Below are 13,892 nucleotides of genomic sequence, written 5' to 3'. Positions count from 1 at the left end.
TCAGTTGTGTATCGTAGTATTAACATTGTGGAATTTGGTATCTGTCCAGAAGCATCTTTATTGGGCATCGAGCCGCTTATGCAGAAAATACACAGTGAGATCCGTGTTGTGGATGCTGAAATTCTTGTAGCCGTCCGCCAACAGGTTATACATAGCATCTGGATCTTTTCTGTTCCTTTTTTCCAAAATATGAACATGAATAATAATGTTGGTTACACACGTAACTCATGAGTATGACATTTAATAATGGTTTTATACATTATATATATATATATATATTGGGCAAATTAAGTAATGTGATTGCTGAACCTTCTGTATGCAGAGTAATGCAGGTACCAAAGCAAAGGAGGATCTAGCTGCAGCTACACATGCTGTAGAGGTTTGTTAACGTTTAACCTTGTGTTCCTCATTACGATTCATTGTAATAGCCAGTTTCTGTTCCATGAGCTATATATGCACTCAATATTTATTTGCTATTTTGGGTTTTATTGCACAGGAACTCATGTATAAGGTTAGAGAAATTAAAACAAAAGCCGAGCAAAGTGAAACAATGGTTCAAGAAATATGTCGTGATATTAAGAAGCTGGATTGTGCAAAGAAGCACATAACAACCACCATCACGGCCCTCCACCGTCTTACCATGCTAGGTTGGTTTTTCAATAATTATGAAGATATTCTTCTAATACTGTACACACCCTAATTAGAATATCTTACGCCAACTGTCATAGTCTCTGCAATCAAGCAACTTCAAGTTATGGCTTCAAAACGACAATATAAAGAAGCTGCTGCACAGGTAGAGGTATGCAAGTCAGTTACTGATTAGTTCCCATTACATAAGAAGTCGAACAAAATTCTTTTTATTGCGTATAGTGTCTTTTAATTGCATCTGCTTCTTAATATGTTCCCGTAAGAAATTATAATGTCTAACGTACTAGTATATATTATGTTATGTGTTTTAGGCTGTCAACCAGTTATGCAGTCATTTTGATGCCTACAGAGATATTCCGAAAATCATTGAGCTAAGAAACAAGTTTATGAACATTAAACAAGTTCTCAAGTCTCACGTGTTCTCTGATTTCTCAAGGTTGGTGAATTTATGTTTTTGTGAAATATGGTACGAGAATTTTATTAGATTTTGATATGGATATACCAGTTTGTTAATGCTCGATTTATGGTAACTTACTCACGTCAAGTTTTCTGTACTCTGGTAAGTTTAATATTCCCCGTTTCTTTTATTCCAGCTTAGGTACAGGAAAAGAGGCAGATGAAGGTAATCTGCTGCAGCAATTATCAGATGCTTGCTTGGTAGTTGATGCGCTGGAGCCATCGGTAAGGGAGGAATTGGTGAAGAATATCTGCAACAAAGAGCTTATCTCTTATCAACAGATATTTGAAGGAGCCGGTTTGTTTTCAATAGTTATTTTTCTACTGGTACCTAAATTATAATGTGATATTCTGCTAACTAATACTTATTGCATTTAATCAGAATTGGCAAAGTTAGATAAAACAGAGAGGAGATATGCTTGGGTGAAACGCCGATTAAGAACAAATGAGGAGATTTGGAAAACTTTTCCTGCTTCATGGCATGTTGATTACCTGATGTGTATCCAATTCTGCAAAATGACCAGGTTTACACTTCTTAAGCCTGTTGACTTATATATTTGTATTCACGAATAAGTGATCGTCTTTGGTTTCGTGCAAGTCTTGATAGCTGAGTTATTTACTCTAAATTTGCACCATTCCATCTTGAAACTTAAGAGCAAGTTATTGAAACGTGAATTATGTATTACGTTGAGTGCATATAAACATTGGTGAGATCTGGGATTTTCAACCAAAGTATGCACTAGCATTATTGATGGTATTTCTTCTATATTAATTGATGTATTAGATTTTTGAAGCTCACTAGAAGTTTTTTTTTTTTAATCTATTTATGTTAGGACACAACTTATGGAGATCTTAGTAACCTTGAGAGAGAAGCCTGATGTTGGAACACTACTGATGGTAATTGCCAAACTGTTCATTATTTTTATTTCTGAAATTATATTCATCTTTTCATTCTACCTGCATTATAGTAGTTCCTATACTTTCCATAACTACAATATTCGAACCCTTCTTCTAATTTCTTACGATATCATTCTCTTGTGAAGGTGGGAACTACATTGTTATGATTAAGTATATGTATATTCTATCCATTCGTGTCTCAAACATTAAGCATGTCAGTGTTGTGGGGACTACAAACTTCACTCTTATGCTGTTTTGATGTTTACTGTTTTAAGGAAGGTGGTATTTGTTATATTAAAAGGTGATCTGATTTTCATAGTCAAAAGACTCAGCTTATCATCCCTGGGCAACCTGAATAAGGAAAACCTCATCTGTTTATTTGCTAGCCTGATAGTGTATTTGGTTAATTATTATCTTTCCTATGATTGTTCCAGTTTTTATATTTTATTTCATGCCACCTGACCCGTTTAGCGTGTGCACAGGCATTACAACGGACAATTGAATTTGAGGAAGAGTTAGCAGAGAAATTTGGTGGCAGTTGTAGTACCAAAAGTGTTGCAAATGACTTTGAAGATGTAGATAAAGTGGAAAATAGTAATCAAATTGTGATGGATATAAAAAAGAAATACGAGAGAAAACTAGTTGCACATCAAGGAAACCCGGATGATGTATGTGACACTGCTTGCTTGATTTACTTTATCAGTTATTTTCACTTTCTTCACTTCATTAAATAACACTCTGATGTCAGGATAAAGATTCGGCTGTACCTGGAGCTGGGGTAAGTTGTAACATTCTGAAGTAGTAGTATTGTGGTCAAAAGTAAATTCTTCTTCACAGATCATATAAAAGGTGTTCTTTCTAGACAACTTTTTCAAGCACCTATTTTCTGGTCAAATGCAGCAAAATTTGTAACCAGATTTTTCCTTCTTTCTTGCAATGCAATTTGGTACTAAGTGTTACTTTCTCTTCATGGTTGGTGTAGTTCAATTTCCATGGCATTATATCATCTTGCTTTGAACCACACTTGATGGTATATGTGGAATTGGAAGAAAAAACTCTTATGGACCACCTAGAGAAGCTTGTTCAGGTGTTATAGGTCACTGTTTCAGTATGAATATTCTATCCTTTTGGCTTTATTTTCTGACATTGGTGCATTAATTACAGGATGAAAGATGGGATATGGATGATGGAAGTCATACTAATATATTATCCAGTAGCATGCAGGTAAGCTATAAATGCGATGATATAACCACACCAAATAACTGTGATAGTTTTCTCCAGTAGCAGTAGTGTAGAATAAAGTCGATATTCTTTTCTACCAGTTAACAACCAAATTCTCAATATGCATTATTGTTGCAATAAAAGTTTTCATCTGTTAACTTTAACACGGTATTGTTATTCTATCAAATTCTTTTGTTATTGCATTTATTAATGGTCTAACGGATAGAGAAGCTGTTTTGTCGGAAAGTCTTTAGCTAACCAGAAAGCTTGTTAATGACTTAGTCTAAGATGTTCAGTATTCTGCTGAGTTTATATAAGCTGTTCATTTTTCTTGCTTAAGGTCTTCATAGTTATTAGAAGGAGCTTGAAAAGGTGTTGCGCCTTGACAAAGAATGAGACTCTCCTGAACTTATTCAAGGTATGTTTTGAAATAAATAGTTAGAATGCTCTTTCTGCCATGTAATGTATTATAGAACACTTCTGTGAGTTGCTATGAAGTGAATGCTCATATTTTTTATGTATAAATTGTGCATTAGCAGAAAACTATATCAGTAATTAGGTTATCTAAATGATTTTCTGCATGTTACCTTATGAGCTCTATCTAGATTTGGCTACTAAGTTCTAAGATGACAAGACGGTGCATGGGACCAGAGGGTTCCCTACCATTTACCCTTTTTTGGTATCATGTATCTTTAGCATAGATCATCAAACAATCAATGTAAAAATTGGTTAGAATTTTCAATTCTTTCGTGGGCTGTCTTAAAGCTAAAGTAGCGAAGTTCTTTGATCTTAAGTATCAGTGAATTAAACTTATGGTTGTGAATAGTATATTGTATGATCATTTTTGCTCACAGGTCTTTCAAAGAGTTCTTAGAGCTTACGCTGCAAAGCTTCTCATGAAGCTGCCTAAAGGTGGCATGGGGATTGTTGCAGCTGCCACGGGTATGGATGGACATATTAAGGTATTGTTTAGTTTATCCACTTCAACCTGATGTTGTAACTTCTTTCTTGTACAGTTAGGGTAACACTGTTCGTCTCTAAATGCAGACATCTGATAAAGATGAAAGGCTGATATGCTATGTTGTAAATACGGCAGAATATTGTCATAAAACGGTCAGTTCATTAATTTGAATGTGTGTATGGTTTTCTATTCTATATGTGACATTTCCTTTATATATCTCATTGCATAAGCCTGTTAGGAAGTGCAATGCTGTATATATCATAAGATTTGCTAGAGGTTTGTGATAATGCTGGTATGTGGCAAGATTTACAATGTTTAAATGTCTATTAGGCTTGCAACTAGTCGTCAATTATTATATACATATATGTTTACAGGGTCAGATATTGCAATTCTTGTTGCAAGGAAGGAATCATAAGCGTACAGATGTCTTATAGTTAGAAAATCTTCTCTAACTAATTGAGAAATAACTTTGAGTTCATTACTTATACAGGCTGGTGAGTTAGCTGAAAATGTCTCAAAAATAATAGATTCTCAGTTGGCCGATTCAGTGGATATGACAGAAGTTCAGGTAACAATAAAGTTGAAGTAGCAAAATGGATGGGTTGGGTGAAGGGTCAAAACATGTCACTTTTATGCAACATCGGGTCAGATTGACCTTTAACACATTTTTTTTGTCTATTGTTATATTAAAATTATAAATTATAAATTATAAATAAATAATATGTTTAATAATTTTTTTTCCTTAAGTCAACTATTCTCTACTTATCCAAATCTTAGATGTTAAATGGCATTAAAAAGACTTTCATGAGTTTCAACCTGATTCCCTTTTAGCTAAAATACAACTAAGTTGACCCACTCATAAGTAAATTAACTGAAGTCATCTATTACAGAGCCTTTTCATGATAATTCATTTATTTACACAGGATGAATTCTCATCGCTTATAACAAAAGCACTAGTAACATTAGTCAATGGTGTGGAAACCAAATTTGATACTGAAATGGTTGCGATGGCGCGTGTTCCATGGGGTACACTTGAAAGTGTCGGAGATCAATCAGAGTAAGATACTAGTTTGATAACTAAAGCCTTCACTATCTTACCAGGGCATTTTCTTAAATGGTAAATTTATCGTTGTGTTGCAGGTATGTCAATAGCATAAATATGATCATCAGTGGCAGTGTTCCCATACTTGGAAGCCTTCTTTCTCCAATTTACTTTCAGTTCTTCTTAGACAAGGTTAACAGTCTTTATTCATATGTATATTATCTATTCACTGATGACACGTCATACTATTAGAGCTTTTTTAGATTATAAGTTTCACTGATGAGACTGTATACTATATGGTGCAGCTTGCATCATCCCTAGGTCCACGCTTCTACGTCAATATCTTCAAATGCAAGCATATATCAGAAACCGGAGCTCAACAAGTATCATTTGATCTTTTCCTTCTTCACCTTCCTATTAGCATGCAGCAAACAATCGCCATTAATTGCTATATCAAATTTGATGTGGTTTTCGTTAGATGCTGTTGGATACTCAAGCTGTAAAGACAATACTTTTAGACATTCCATCCCTTGGGAGACAGGTAAAATAGCTTTTCCAGCTTTCAGTTTTTGTCTAGTACATTATATAGTATATGATGTTTAGGAAGTTTCATGTTCGGTCATTAAATTCTAGTCAACATTTGTTTTACAAGTTTAACAGTTGGTTTGAGTATGTTTGTTCGTTACCAAAATTGGATGGAAGTCAAATGGTTCCGAATGTTTTATTCTGACTTTCTTGAACAGACATCGGGAGCTGTTGGCTATGCAAAATTCGTAACCCATGAGATGGGAAAAGCTGAAGCACTCTTGAAGGTGAGTGGTTGAACTAGTCAGACAGAAAGTTATCCTTCACATGTGTACTTACTTTGTTTTATCAACAGGTTATATTGTCCCCCCTTGATTCTGTGGCAGATACATATGGAGCACTTCTGCCAGATGGAACACCTTCAGAGTTTCAAAGAATTCTAGAGCTCAAGGTTTATAGTGAATCATTATTTACTAATATCCCTCTACCTAATCTGTTCATTACTAATGTCATGCAACCATAGATGTGTATATCTATATTCGTTTGCTCAATATCTCTCATGCCATAATTTTCCTCACTGGTTTCATTTTCGTGATTTAAAATGGAAATGGGACTACAAAATGGAGATGGCAAATGGCAAAATGAATTAACGAAATTGGGATCTATAAACCAGAGATGTGAACTCGATTAAATGCTCAAATTATATCTTGGAGTCATCATGAAGTGTCCCTAAGTCTTTTTATTTGATACTAATCTTATCCAGTCGAATTCAAATGTTTACTTTTATCACACGCACTATTGTATAAACTATAAAGGTGGTAGTTTGGACCTTTTACATATGAATGGGTTAGTTTGGGTTGTATTTTATCTCAAGCGGGTTGCATGTGTCAAATAAAAGATTTAGTTAAAAGGGAGAGTCTGTTAAACGGGTGTAAGTCGTCCAAGCTCTCTTGTTAACCTAACTGTGTGTGAGTTACTCACGTACTTCGCTTTGTTTCAACCTAATCACATTTTTTCGCTTTTGCCTATCCTGCCTGACCCGTCCATCTTGCCACCTCTATTGTAGATAGGATCTTTTACATTTGTTGCTGCCATTTTCTTCTGTTCTCCATTTCTACTTTGGTTGCCTTTTAATTATTTGAGGGAATATATAATTTTACTTCCAAATAGAAAACCGCTGAACAAAGGTACAACAGTCATGTTATATGTAGCTCTTGTTATTGCTATTTGTGAGATCTGGATAAGAAAATAGTTTCTGCTTAAGAAGTAGCAAAAGCCGTGAATATATAGACATAAGAAACAACTACTTATGAGATTCCATCTGATTTTCAAAGTTTAAAATGATAACCCTTAATTTTAAAAGTAAATGGCCCAACACCATTGATAGTATTCCATGTTAACTAGAGCATCAAATGATTTTCCATTGACCATTATTCTACTGCACAGGGGCTGAAAAAGGCAGACCAACAAAATATATTAGATGCTTTCAACAAACGTGAGTCTGGGACTCCCAAATCACCAGTTGGCAGCCAAGCGGTCCAGCTGCCCGAGATAGCAGTGGCTCCTGTGCCTCCTCCTATGGCCAATACACCTTCAACTGGAGTTATAGCATCAAGAGAGGATGTGCTTACCAGAGCAGCAGCGCTTGGTAGAGGTGCCGCCACTACAGGATTCAAGCATTTTCTTGCTTTGACAGAAGCAGCTAAAGACCGAAAGGATGGCCCTTTCCGGAAACTTTTCAATGTCAAATGATAACTGTGACTCTACAAATTATTCAATGTCAGGTTCTATGACTTCTTACCATTTCATTCCAAATTTTGTCATGCATCACTAATCTTGTTTATTACCATATGCTTTGAATACTCTACAGCTAACAGCCTGCAGTTTAAGTGGTGTGGGGAAAATTCCCGTATGGGTAATAAACAGAGGTAATTACCATTTTGTTGTTTTTCTGTTTCTTTATCCTCCTGTTCGAACAAGAATATTGGGTTTTGGTCGAAGCTCAACAGGAAGCAAAAGGGTTTTACTACTTGTTTCTTCTTTGTTGTTTCAGAGTTCGATCCATAGGGGGTGTTGGGGTTATCTTGTTCGCACAATGCTAAGCTACTGTTGGAGTTATAAACTTAGCTAGGGTAGTCGAATAAATACAACAGTATGTCAACTAGGTTCCAAGGTTCAAACAAAGGAGGATTTTGTACAAGAACATGCAGCCCCAAGGAGTGTCTCGATCAGCTCAGGCGGTGTTTAGTGTTTAGGTTTCTTATTAAATTCGATGCAATCAGCATGGACATATTACATCTAGCTTGAATTCAATAAGGTTGTAGGGGTTTTTGTTATTCAATATCCTAGCTACAATTTTGAAATCTCAAATAAACCGAAGGGGTTTCCTATGAAGTTAAAGTGGTTCGAGTGCTAGCTAGCAGGAGGTCTAAAGACTAAAATTCTAACATTAATTTTAACCTGCACCAAGAAGTCAAGAACACATAATTAACATACACTAATGTTACCTAACAATTGTATAGGAAACGGAATATCTGTTCAATTGTTCATATGTCTCGCATGCTTGGCAAATCAAGTAACAGCAATTAAAGACCTCGTGATTCACGTCTCTCTTGATTGATAGTTATTAGGTTTCATTGTGTTAATTTATTGATTAATGGCTGCTAATTAAAGGGTGGCCTAACAATTGTAGCAAACATTGAAGCAACATAATAAAGTTTCTTCAATCATGTCAAACATAGTACACTTTGGTTTCGTCTTGGTCCATCTCACGTGACAACTCAATTCGTAAAACATGTGTTTATTATTAGTTTGTCATTTTAGTATCTCTTTTTTTATTAATTATGAAAACCTTTCATACATAAGTAAATAGCTAGATTAAAACTTATGTAAAACGAGAGCAAGTACCTGTGCGTTGCGGCGGTGAGATGGTGAGGGTGTTAGGTCATAGAGTATGATTGGTCATAGGAGGTGATATGTCATAGAGTGTCATAGCCAAATGTCTTAGCCGTACAGGCTCCGCTCTCGGATTTAAAAATTCTTCGAAAGTATACCGAATGACATCTCTAATGAAAGAGCATGAGATTTTAATGAGATTTTAAGAACACCTATATAATTTTTATAAATTATCAAATATCAATGTACGGTTTTTGAGATAAAATATTTTAAAATAATTAGAGGAATAAAATGATTTATGGAGGAGAGAAAAAGTTTAAGGCATTGATGTATTGTACATTATGTATTATCATATGTATATTATTGAAATTGAAAGTTGAAACCCTATTTGCTTTATAATATAGAAGATATACTCTAGTTAAAAAGTATTAAAAATGATTATGGGCCTTAAGTTCCCAACAGATTCACATTTTTTAATTGAACTCGGCCCAAATATCAGTTTGACTGACTTCGATCCTCTATTCGTCAACATATGGATACGGCGTCTTCTGAGTTAGAAACGGAGTCCACTTCCGGCCACTGTACCACCGCAGCCGTCGATTCAAAACAAAATAATAATAATAATAAATATAAAAAAAGGAGTCATTCAATCTTTGAAGTACCGTCCAGTTTCTTCCATTCTGTTACCATTTCATCCAATGTAATTTCCCCTTTTTACCCAATTGTAATAATTACTTTATCATCCTCATTGTTATTATCAATTAAACTTCTGCACAGTTAGATTTTATAAAATAAAATTCTGTAGGTATCATGAATATATATTAGAGGTAGCAGCATATCATACATTTATAAAATACGAGTCACTAATTTACTTGTTTAACACAACCTCTAATATCAGATTAAACAAAGAATTATTGGAGTAAGGGAGGACGATTTCGACGAATGGACTTCTAATTCTACAATTAATGATCATAATACATCGAGCACATCAGTTTCGGAAGAGGAAGATGATAGAGATTCTAGTTGCCTCAATAACTTAACTTTGGGATTGTATGCAAGTAATAAGCAGAAACTTTTTTTACGTTTGCCAAACGGAGAAACTTTTTCGCTCTGGAAGTGCTTGCTTCTAGGTGACTCTGAGAAAATTGTCTTTGAAAATGATTCATGTGGATTCATCAAGGATGATGATACGCCTTTTGTAACAGTAAGGGAAGTGACTCAGAAACTGCTTAATGTTATACGTGAACCTAGAAACCACACGCATTTGAGAGTTGTGTTGCTTGCTAGTGGTGGGCATTTTGCTGGTTGCGTCTTTGATGGAAACTCGGTTGTTGCTCACAAAGCACTCCACCGGTTTGTGCTTTTATTTTCCTTGTATTTTTAGTCGCCCGTTGAATAATTTTAGTTCTGCGTGATGTTCTTAAGTTTATATTCACTTACTCTGCTGCCTATCAAACCACATATATGGTCACTTAAGCTAAATTTTGGAAAATCTGTCTGCTTTCTGTAGATATGTGGTAAGGGCAAAAGCTGGTAAAAAGCAATCATCAGAAGATGCTAGTGGCAAAACTGCACACTCTGCAGGAGCTTCAGTCCGCCGGCACAATGAACTCGCATTAAAGAAGGTATCGATTGATATACCTATTGGTATTTTCTTAAAAGTCTAAAATTAAATATATCAATTTCAAAATGGATAGTAGGTGGTTTGACACCAAGTTAGGAGATATTGTGGAGCAAAGAGTGAATGTTCGATCTTGTAATTGCGCCTAGTATTCTTGTATGCTACAGCATTGGCTTTCTATTCTTGCTTTTTTACTCCATTGTGATTTTTTTTACTTTCTCGTCTCCATGTTACATCATATTAGGATTTTAGCATATATTTAGACCCTATGTTTGGATTACTCATTACATACTTTAATTTCTGGTTGCTTTAATTTCTCTACTAATTCTCACTTATATTTAGGATATTCGTGAAATATTTGTGGCATGGAAACCATACTTTGATCTCTCTGATAGCATTTTCATTCATGCCCCCTCACATAATCGGCAACTGCTATTTGATGGTGCAAACCCATGCTTCAGCTGTCAGAGAAATGTTATCAGACATATTCCATTGACTGTTCGAAGGCCAACATTTAAAGAAGCTCAACGATTATATAGAATATTAACGCAAATATCCTTTGAACCAGATGAAGAAATAACACCTATTGCTAAAGAAGATTCATCAAGTACGCTTGGCAAAGAGAATTTGAGTAGCATGGAGAACGAGGATATATCGGAAAAATTTTCTGTAAAAAATGTAGAACATATTCAGGTGTTGTTACCTTTACATGAAGCAGCGAAAGATGGAAATGCAGAGAAAGTTTTGGAACTACTAGAACAAGGTTTTGATCCTTGTGCTATCGATGAAAAGGGACGGACAGCTTACCGGGTTGCAACCGAAAAGGAAGTAAGGAACACATTTAGACGTTTTATGGCATTGAACCGAGATAAGTGGGATTGGCAAGCTGCCAAAGTGCCCTGTCCTTTGACAAAAGAAATGGAGGAATCTCAGAAAGCTAAGCAGGTAATTAATACAGTACTATTCATCTGTGTGCATTTTTGAGGGTGGCAGAATGGGTGGATTCAGTGGGTTGGATAACTGGTTAACACTGGTCAGCTTTAAACGGCCCTTGTCAGTCTTTGTTTCATTTTTTGAGTTTTTTAAGTTCTTAAAGTGTTAAATATGCTTACAATACTTTTTACTTTAAAAAGTTGCATAATATATAAGTAAGGCAATTTAGATGGTTTATACATTTGTATAGATTTCAGATAACGTTCACCCTGCTTGACCCATTTGGCCCTTTATGTTTTTAGTTAATCTTTAGCTTAACCTGTTTGGCCTGTTAGAGATAAAACAACATAACCCAAGTTGGCACGTTTATAAATGGGTTAAATCTAGCATTTTCTTATCATGAAGTTGTATTTTGCATACTTAATTTGAGTAGAATTACTGATATCACCACATTGGATGGTTAGTCCTGGCATGTACAAACCAAATATGGTTTGTAAATTTGTAACCGAATGTATATCAACCCTGCTTGAGTAGAGTTACATGTATCGGTATTTATGTATTTTTAAATGTTTTGGTGAGTACGACGATCTTTCGATGATTCTGGTTGTAAGAAGGTACATGTTGTGGTTGACTAATACAAAACTATATGTATCTATTTTATTTTTTCAGGCAAAGAAAGATTCTAGAAGGAAAGAAAGAGCCAAAGAGCTGAAAGTCCTACGCAAAGCTAGATTAAAGAAGACTCGGGTATTTATTTTATTTCATCATCTTAGTACTGACAATGATTATGAGATTTATTATCATAGATCTTAGCCTCCGATTATTTTTGAGTGCATATGTTTGGATCTGCATCATTTGGAGTTATTGATCTTTCTAACCGTTATAATTTGGTATTTGTTTGCAATCGATCTATTACAAAATGAAAATACATGATGTTTCCAATATTGATGTAACTGGCACTTCTGATTCCTGTCTAGAGATCTTGCAAAGTTGGTGGGTTGGCCAACAGGTCATAATGGCCAGTCAAATTTTGCAATTCACATGAATGGATAAAATATGGATTTTTAAATATCTTTAGCTCCATGGTTTGCTAAAAAATATTCTAACCTTTTGAGTTGCAGGAAGATGTCTCACCCAGCCATCAGGGTTCTCACTGGTTTTCCAACAGGGCTGCCGGGGTTTTAGTGTTGGTCATTGGGAGTCTGTTGGTGGTTGCCTTTGGTCAGAAGGGCAGAGGTATGTGATGTCCAGAAGTCATTGTAGTTATACTTGTGGAACTGTCTGAATACAGGTTTTTATTTTAGTATTATTTGATTATCTAGAGGTATTAATGGATTTTGGATAATCATTTACATACTAGCTGAGACAACATTATTACCTTTTTCACAAAAATGTCTTTTATAGTCATATCACCTTAAAAAATAAATTTTCCATTCAAAATTGCATATCTTTTGATTATTACAACTTCAAATAGTATAACATATCCAAACGCAAATATTCGAAGTGTTGTATGACAGCTGGTTATCTAATTTTGATTATTCAATCCCACATTATCACTTTCAAGACACAACTAAACGGCTAAACGCCCCCGTAAGGAACATGCTTTTTATAATGGCAGGAAGCAGGAAATACTAGGGATGAATAAAGGAAGAAGATAGATGTTGCTGCTGAGAAGAGATTTGCAGTTATCTAAGCATGCTGCATGATGTGACGTCAGCAGATATTACCTGCTTGTGCTATGAGCGCTTTTCTCCGTCAGTAGATGTAACGTGCTTGTGTTATTGAGCTGCTTTACATAAACTCCCCCGTCCTGCTCTTGTAATTGAGCAGTATTCTCTGGTAAGTTTTTTTTTTTTTTTTATCTTATTTGGCACACCACCCCTCCCTTACGAACACTCAGATGATTGTTGGTGTTTTGTATCATGTTCATTGATGATTTTTTTGGTTCTTTTACAGCACATTGCCTGAGGTATGCTATCAATGGTTAATAGTTGGCCCAACATGATTGTGAGTCTGTTGATCATTACTCCGCCAAACAGCCACATCTTAATGGATCTTCGACAAAGTATTCTATGGTTTTAAAGTTCTGGAGCTTATTACATATGGTAAATTGTAATTGGGAGATCATCATTTTAGATGCCTCAATGGATTATATATTATCATCAAGCATTTTAATAAAGCCTGGGTGATTGTGTAATTGGCAGATCATCATTTTATATGTAGATTGTCTTTCTGTTGTTCCATAAGAGAAAAAATTTTGTAATATTTTGAAGAAAGACCAAACCAATTAAACATTAATAGAGGAACTACTATATATTCATGTGGTGTGCTCAACTAGTGAAATTTTTTGAATTATGTGTTCTTAGAATTTTGAAGAACTGCGATTTGAATGTGGACTATTGTGTTGCATTGCAAATTATGTAAAACATGCGGAAGGCGACAGTAAGCAGTTTCTTGATGAAAATTGTGAACTTGCTTTAGTTTTGCTGCTCACAAGCAATTACTGTGTGCCAGCAGCAAGTACTTTGCTACATGTATAGAGCTTATGCCAAAAGTTGATAAATTTTTGTTGGTTCACGAGAGAGCTTTTTTGATGTGGTTTAGGCATATGTAAGTTGAAGACTAAGGTCTATTTATTTTTATTTTTAGTAAGTGTTAAATATATTAAGTGATTTGATGCATTAATAATGTTA

General features: G+C 35.0%; 2 protein-coding genes and 2 long non-coding RNA genes across 4 annotated transcripts; all 4 read left to right on the top strand.

The window, feature by feature from the left end:
* The first annotated feature begins 57 nt into the window (after nucleotides 1–57).
* Nucleotides 58–6,273, top strand: LOC122601902 (vacuolar protein sorting-associated protein 53 A-like). The gene is made up of 21 exons (XM_043774636.1): nucleotides 58–144; nucleotides 323–379; nucleotides 497–647; nucleotides 729–799; nucleotides 960–1,084; nucleotides 1,242–1,402; nucleotides 1,487–1,628; nucleotides 1,938–2,001; nucleotides 2,484–2,669; nucleotides 2,750–2,779; nucleotides 2,984–3,088; nucleotides 3,166–3,225; nucleotides 4,077–4,184; nucleotides 4,270–4,335; nucleotides 4,674–4,751; nucleotides 5,107–5,240; nucleotides 5,324–5,417; nucleotides 5,531–5,608; nucleotides 5,704–5,766; nucleotides 5,969–6,037; nucleotides 6,106–6,273. Exons 1-21 carry the CDS (start codon nucleotides 79–81, stop codon nucleotides 6,271–6,273), a joined length of 2,076 nt encoding a protein of 691 aa, XP_043630571.1. The 5' UTR covers nucleotides 58–78.
* Nucleotides 3,570–4,336, top strand: LOC122601936. The gene is made up of 3 exons (XR_006324128.1): nucleotides 3,570–3,640; nucleotides 4,077–4,184; nucleotides 4,270–4,336. It is a non-coding gene; the product is annotated as an uncharacterized LOC122601936 (long non-coding RNA).
* A 927-nt stretch (nucleotides 6,274–7,200) lies between the features above and the next one.
* LOC122601935 lies at nucleotides 7,201–8,119 on the top strand. Its single transcript, XR_006324127.1, has 3 exons — nucleotides 7,201–7,529; nucleotides 7,621–7,678; nucleotides 7,804–8,119. It is a non-coding gene; the product is annotated as an uncharacterized LOC122601935 (long non-coding RNA).
* Nucleotides 8,120–9,164: 1,045 nt separating this feature from the next.
* On the top strand, nucleotides 9,165–13,519 carry LOC122600563 (ankyrin repeat and zinc finger domain-containing protein 1-like). The gene is made up of 8 exons (XM_043773300.1): nucleotides 9,165–9,345; nucleotides 9,544–9,998; nucleotides 10,156–10,270; nucleotides 10,609–11,211; nucleotides 11,869–11,946; nucleotides 12,321–12,435; nucleotides 12,818–13,038; nucleotides 13,156–13,519. The coding sequence occupies exons 1-7, from the start codon at nucleotides 9,178–9,180 to the stop codon at nucleotides 12,832–12,834; spliced, it is 1,551 nt and encodes a 516-aa protein (XP_043629235.1). The 5' UTR covers nucleotides 9,165–9,177; the 3' UTR covers nucleotides 12,835–13,038; nucleotides 13,156–13,519.
* The last annotated feature ends 373 nt before the right edge of the window (nucleotides 13,520–13,892 follow it).

Source organism: Erigeron canadensis, chromosome 5 (genome assembly GCF_010389155.1).
Source record: "Erigeron canadensis isolate Cc75 chromosome 5, C_canadensis_v1, whole genome shotgun sequence".
Classification (NCBI taxonomy): Eukaryota; Viridiplantae; Streptophyta; class Magnoliopsida; order Asterales; family Asteraceae; genus Erigeron; species Erigeron canadensis.
The sequence above is the reverse complement of the archived record's forward strand: the minus strand, read 5'-3'. Positions and strand labels throughout refer to the sequence as shown.

What these genes read in the sequence shown, in the direction of transcription:
- LOC122601902 (XM_043774636.1), top strand. Translation starts at nt 79, where the DNA reads ATGCAGAAAATACACAGTGAGATCCGTGTTGTGGATGCTGAAATTCTT. An exon ending in CAGCTACACATGCTGTAGAG is followed by an intron (nt 380 to 496) that starts GTTTGTTAACGT and finishes TTTATTGCACAG; the next exon opens with GAACTCATGTATAAGGTTAG. An exon ending in ATCAAGGAAACCCGGATGAT is followed by an intron (nt 2,670 to 2,749) that starts GTATGTGACACT and finishes CTCTGATGTCAG; the next exon opens with GATAAAGATTCGGCTGTACC.
- LOC122600563 (XM_043773300.1), top strand. Translation starts at nt 9,178, where the DNA reads ATGGATACGGCGTCTTCTGAGTTAGAAACGGAGTCCACTTCCGGCCAC. An exon ending in CTGTTACCATTTCATCCAAT is followed by an intron (nt 9,346 to 9,543) that starts GTAATTTCCCCT and finishes CTCTAATATCAG; the next exon opens with ATTAAACAAAGAATTATTGG. An exon ending in GCTCACAAAGCACTCCACCG is followed by an intron (nt 9,999 to 10,155) that starts GTTTGTGCTTTT and finishes TGCTTTCTGTAG; the next exon opens with ATATGTGGTAAGGGCAAAAG.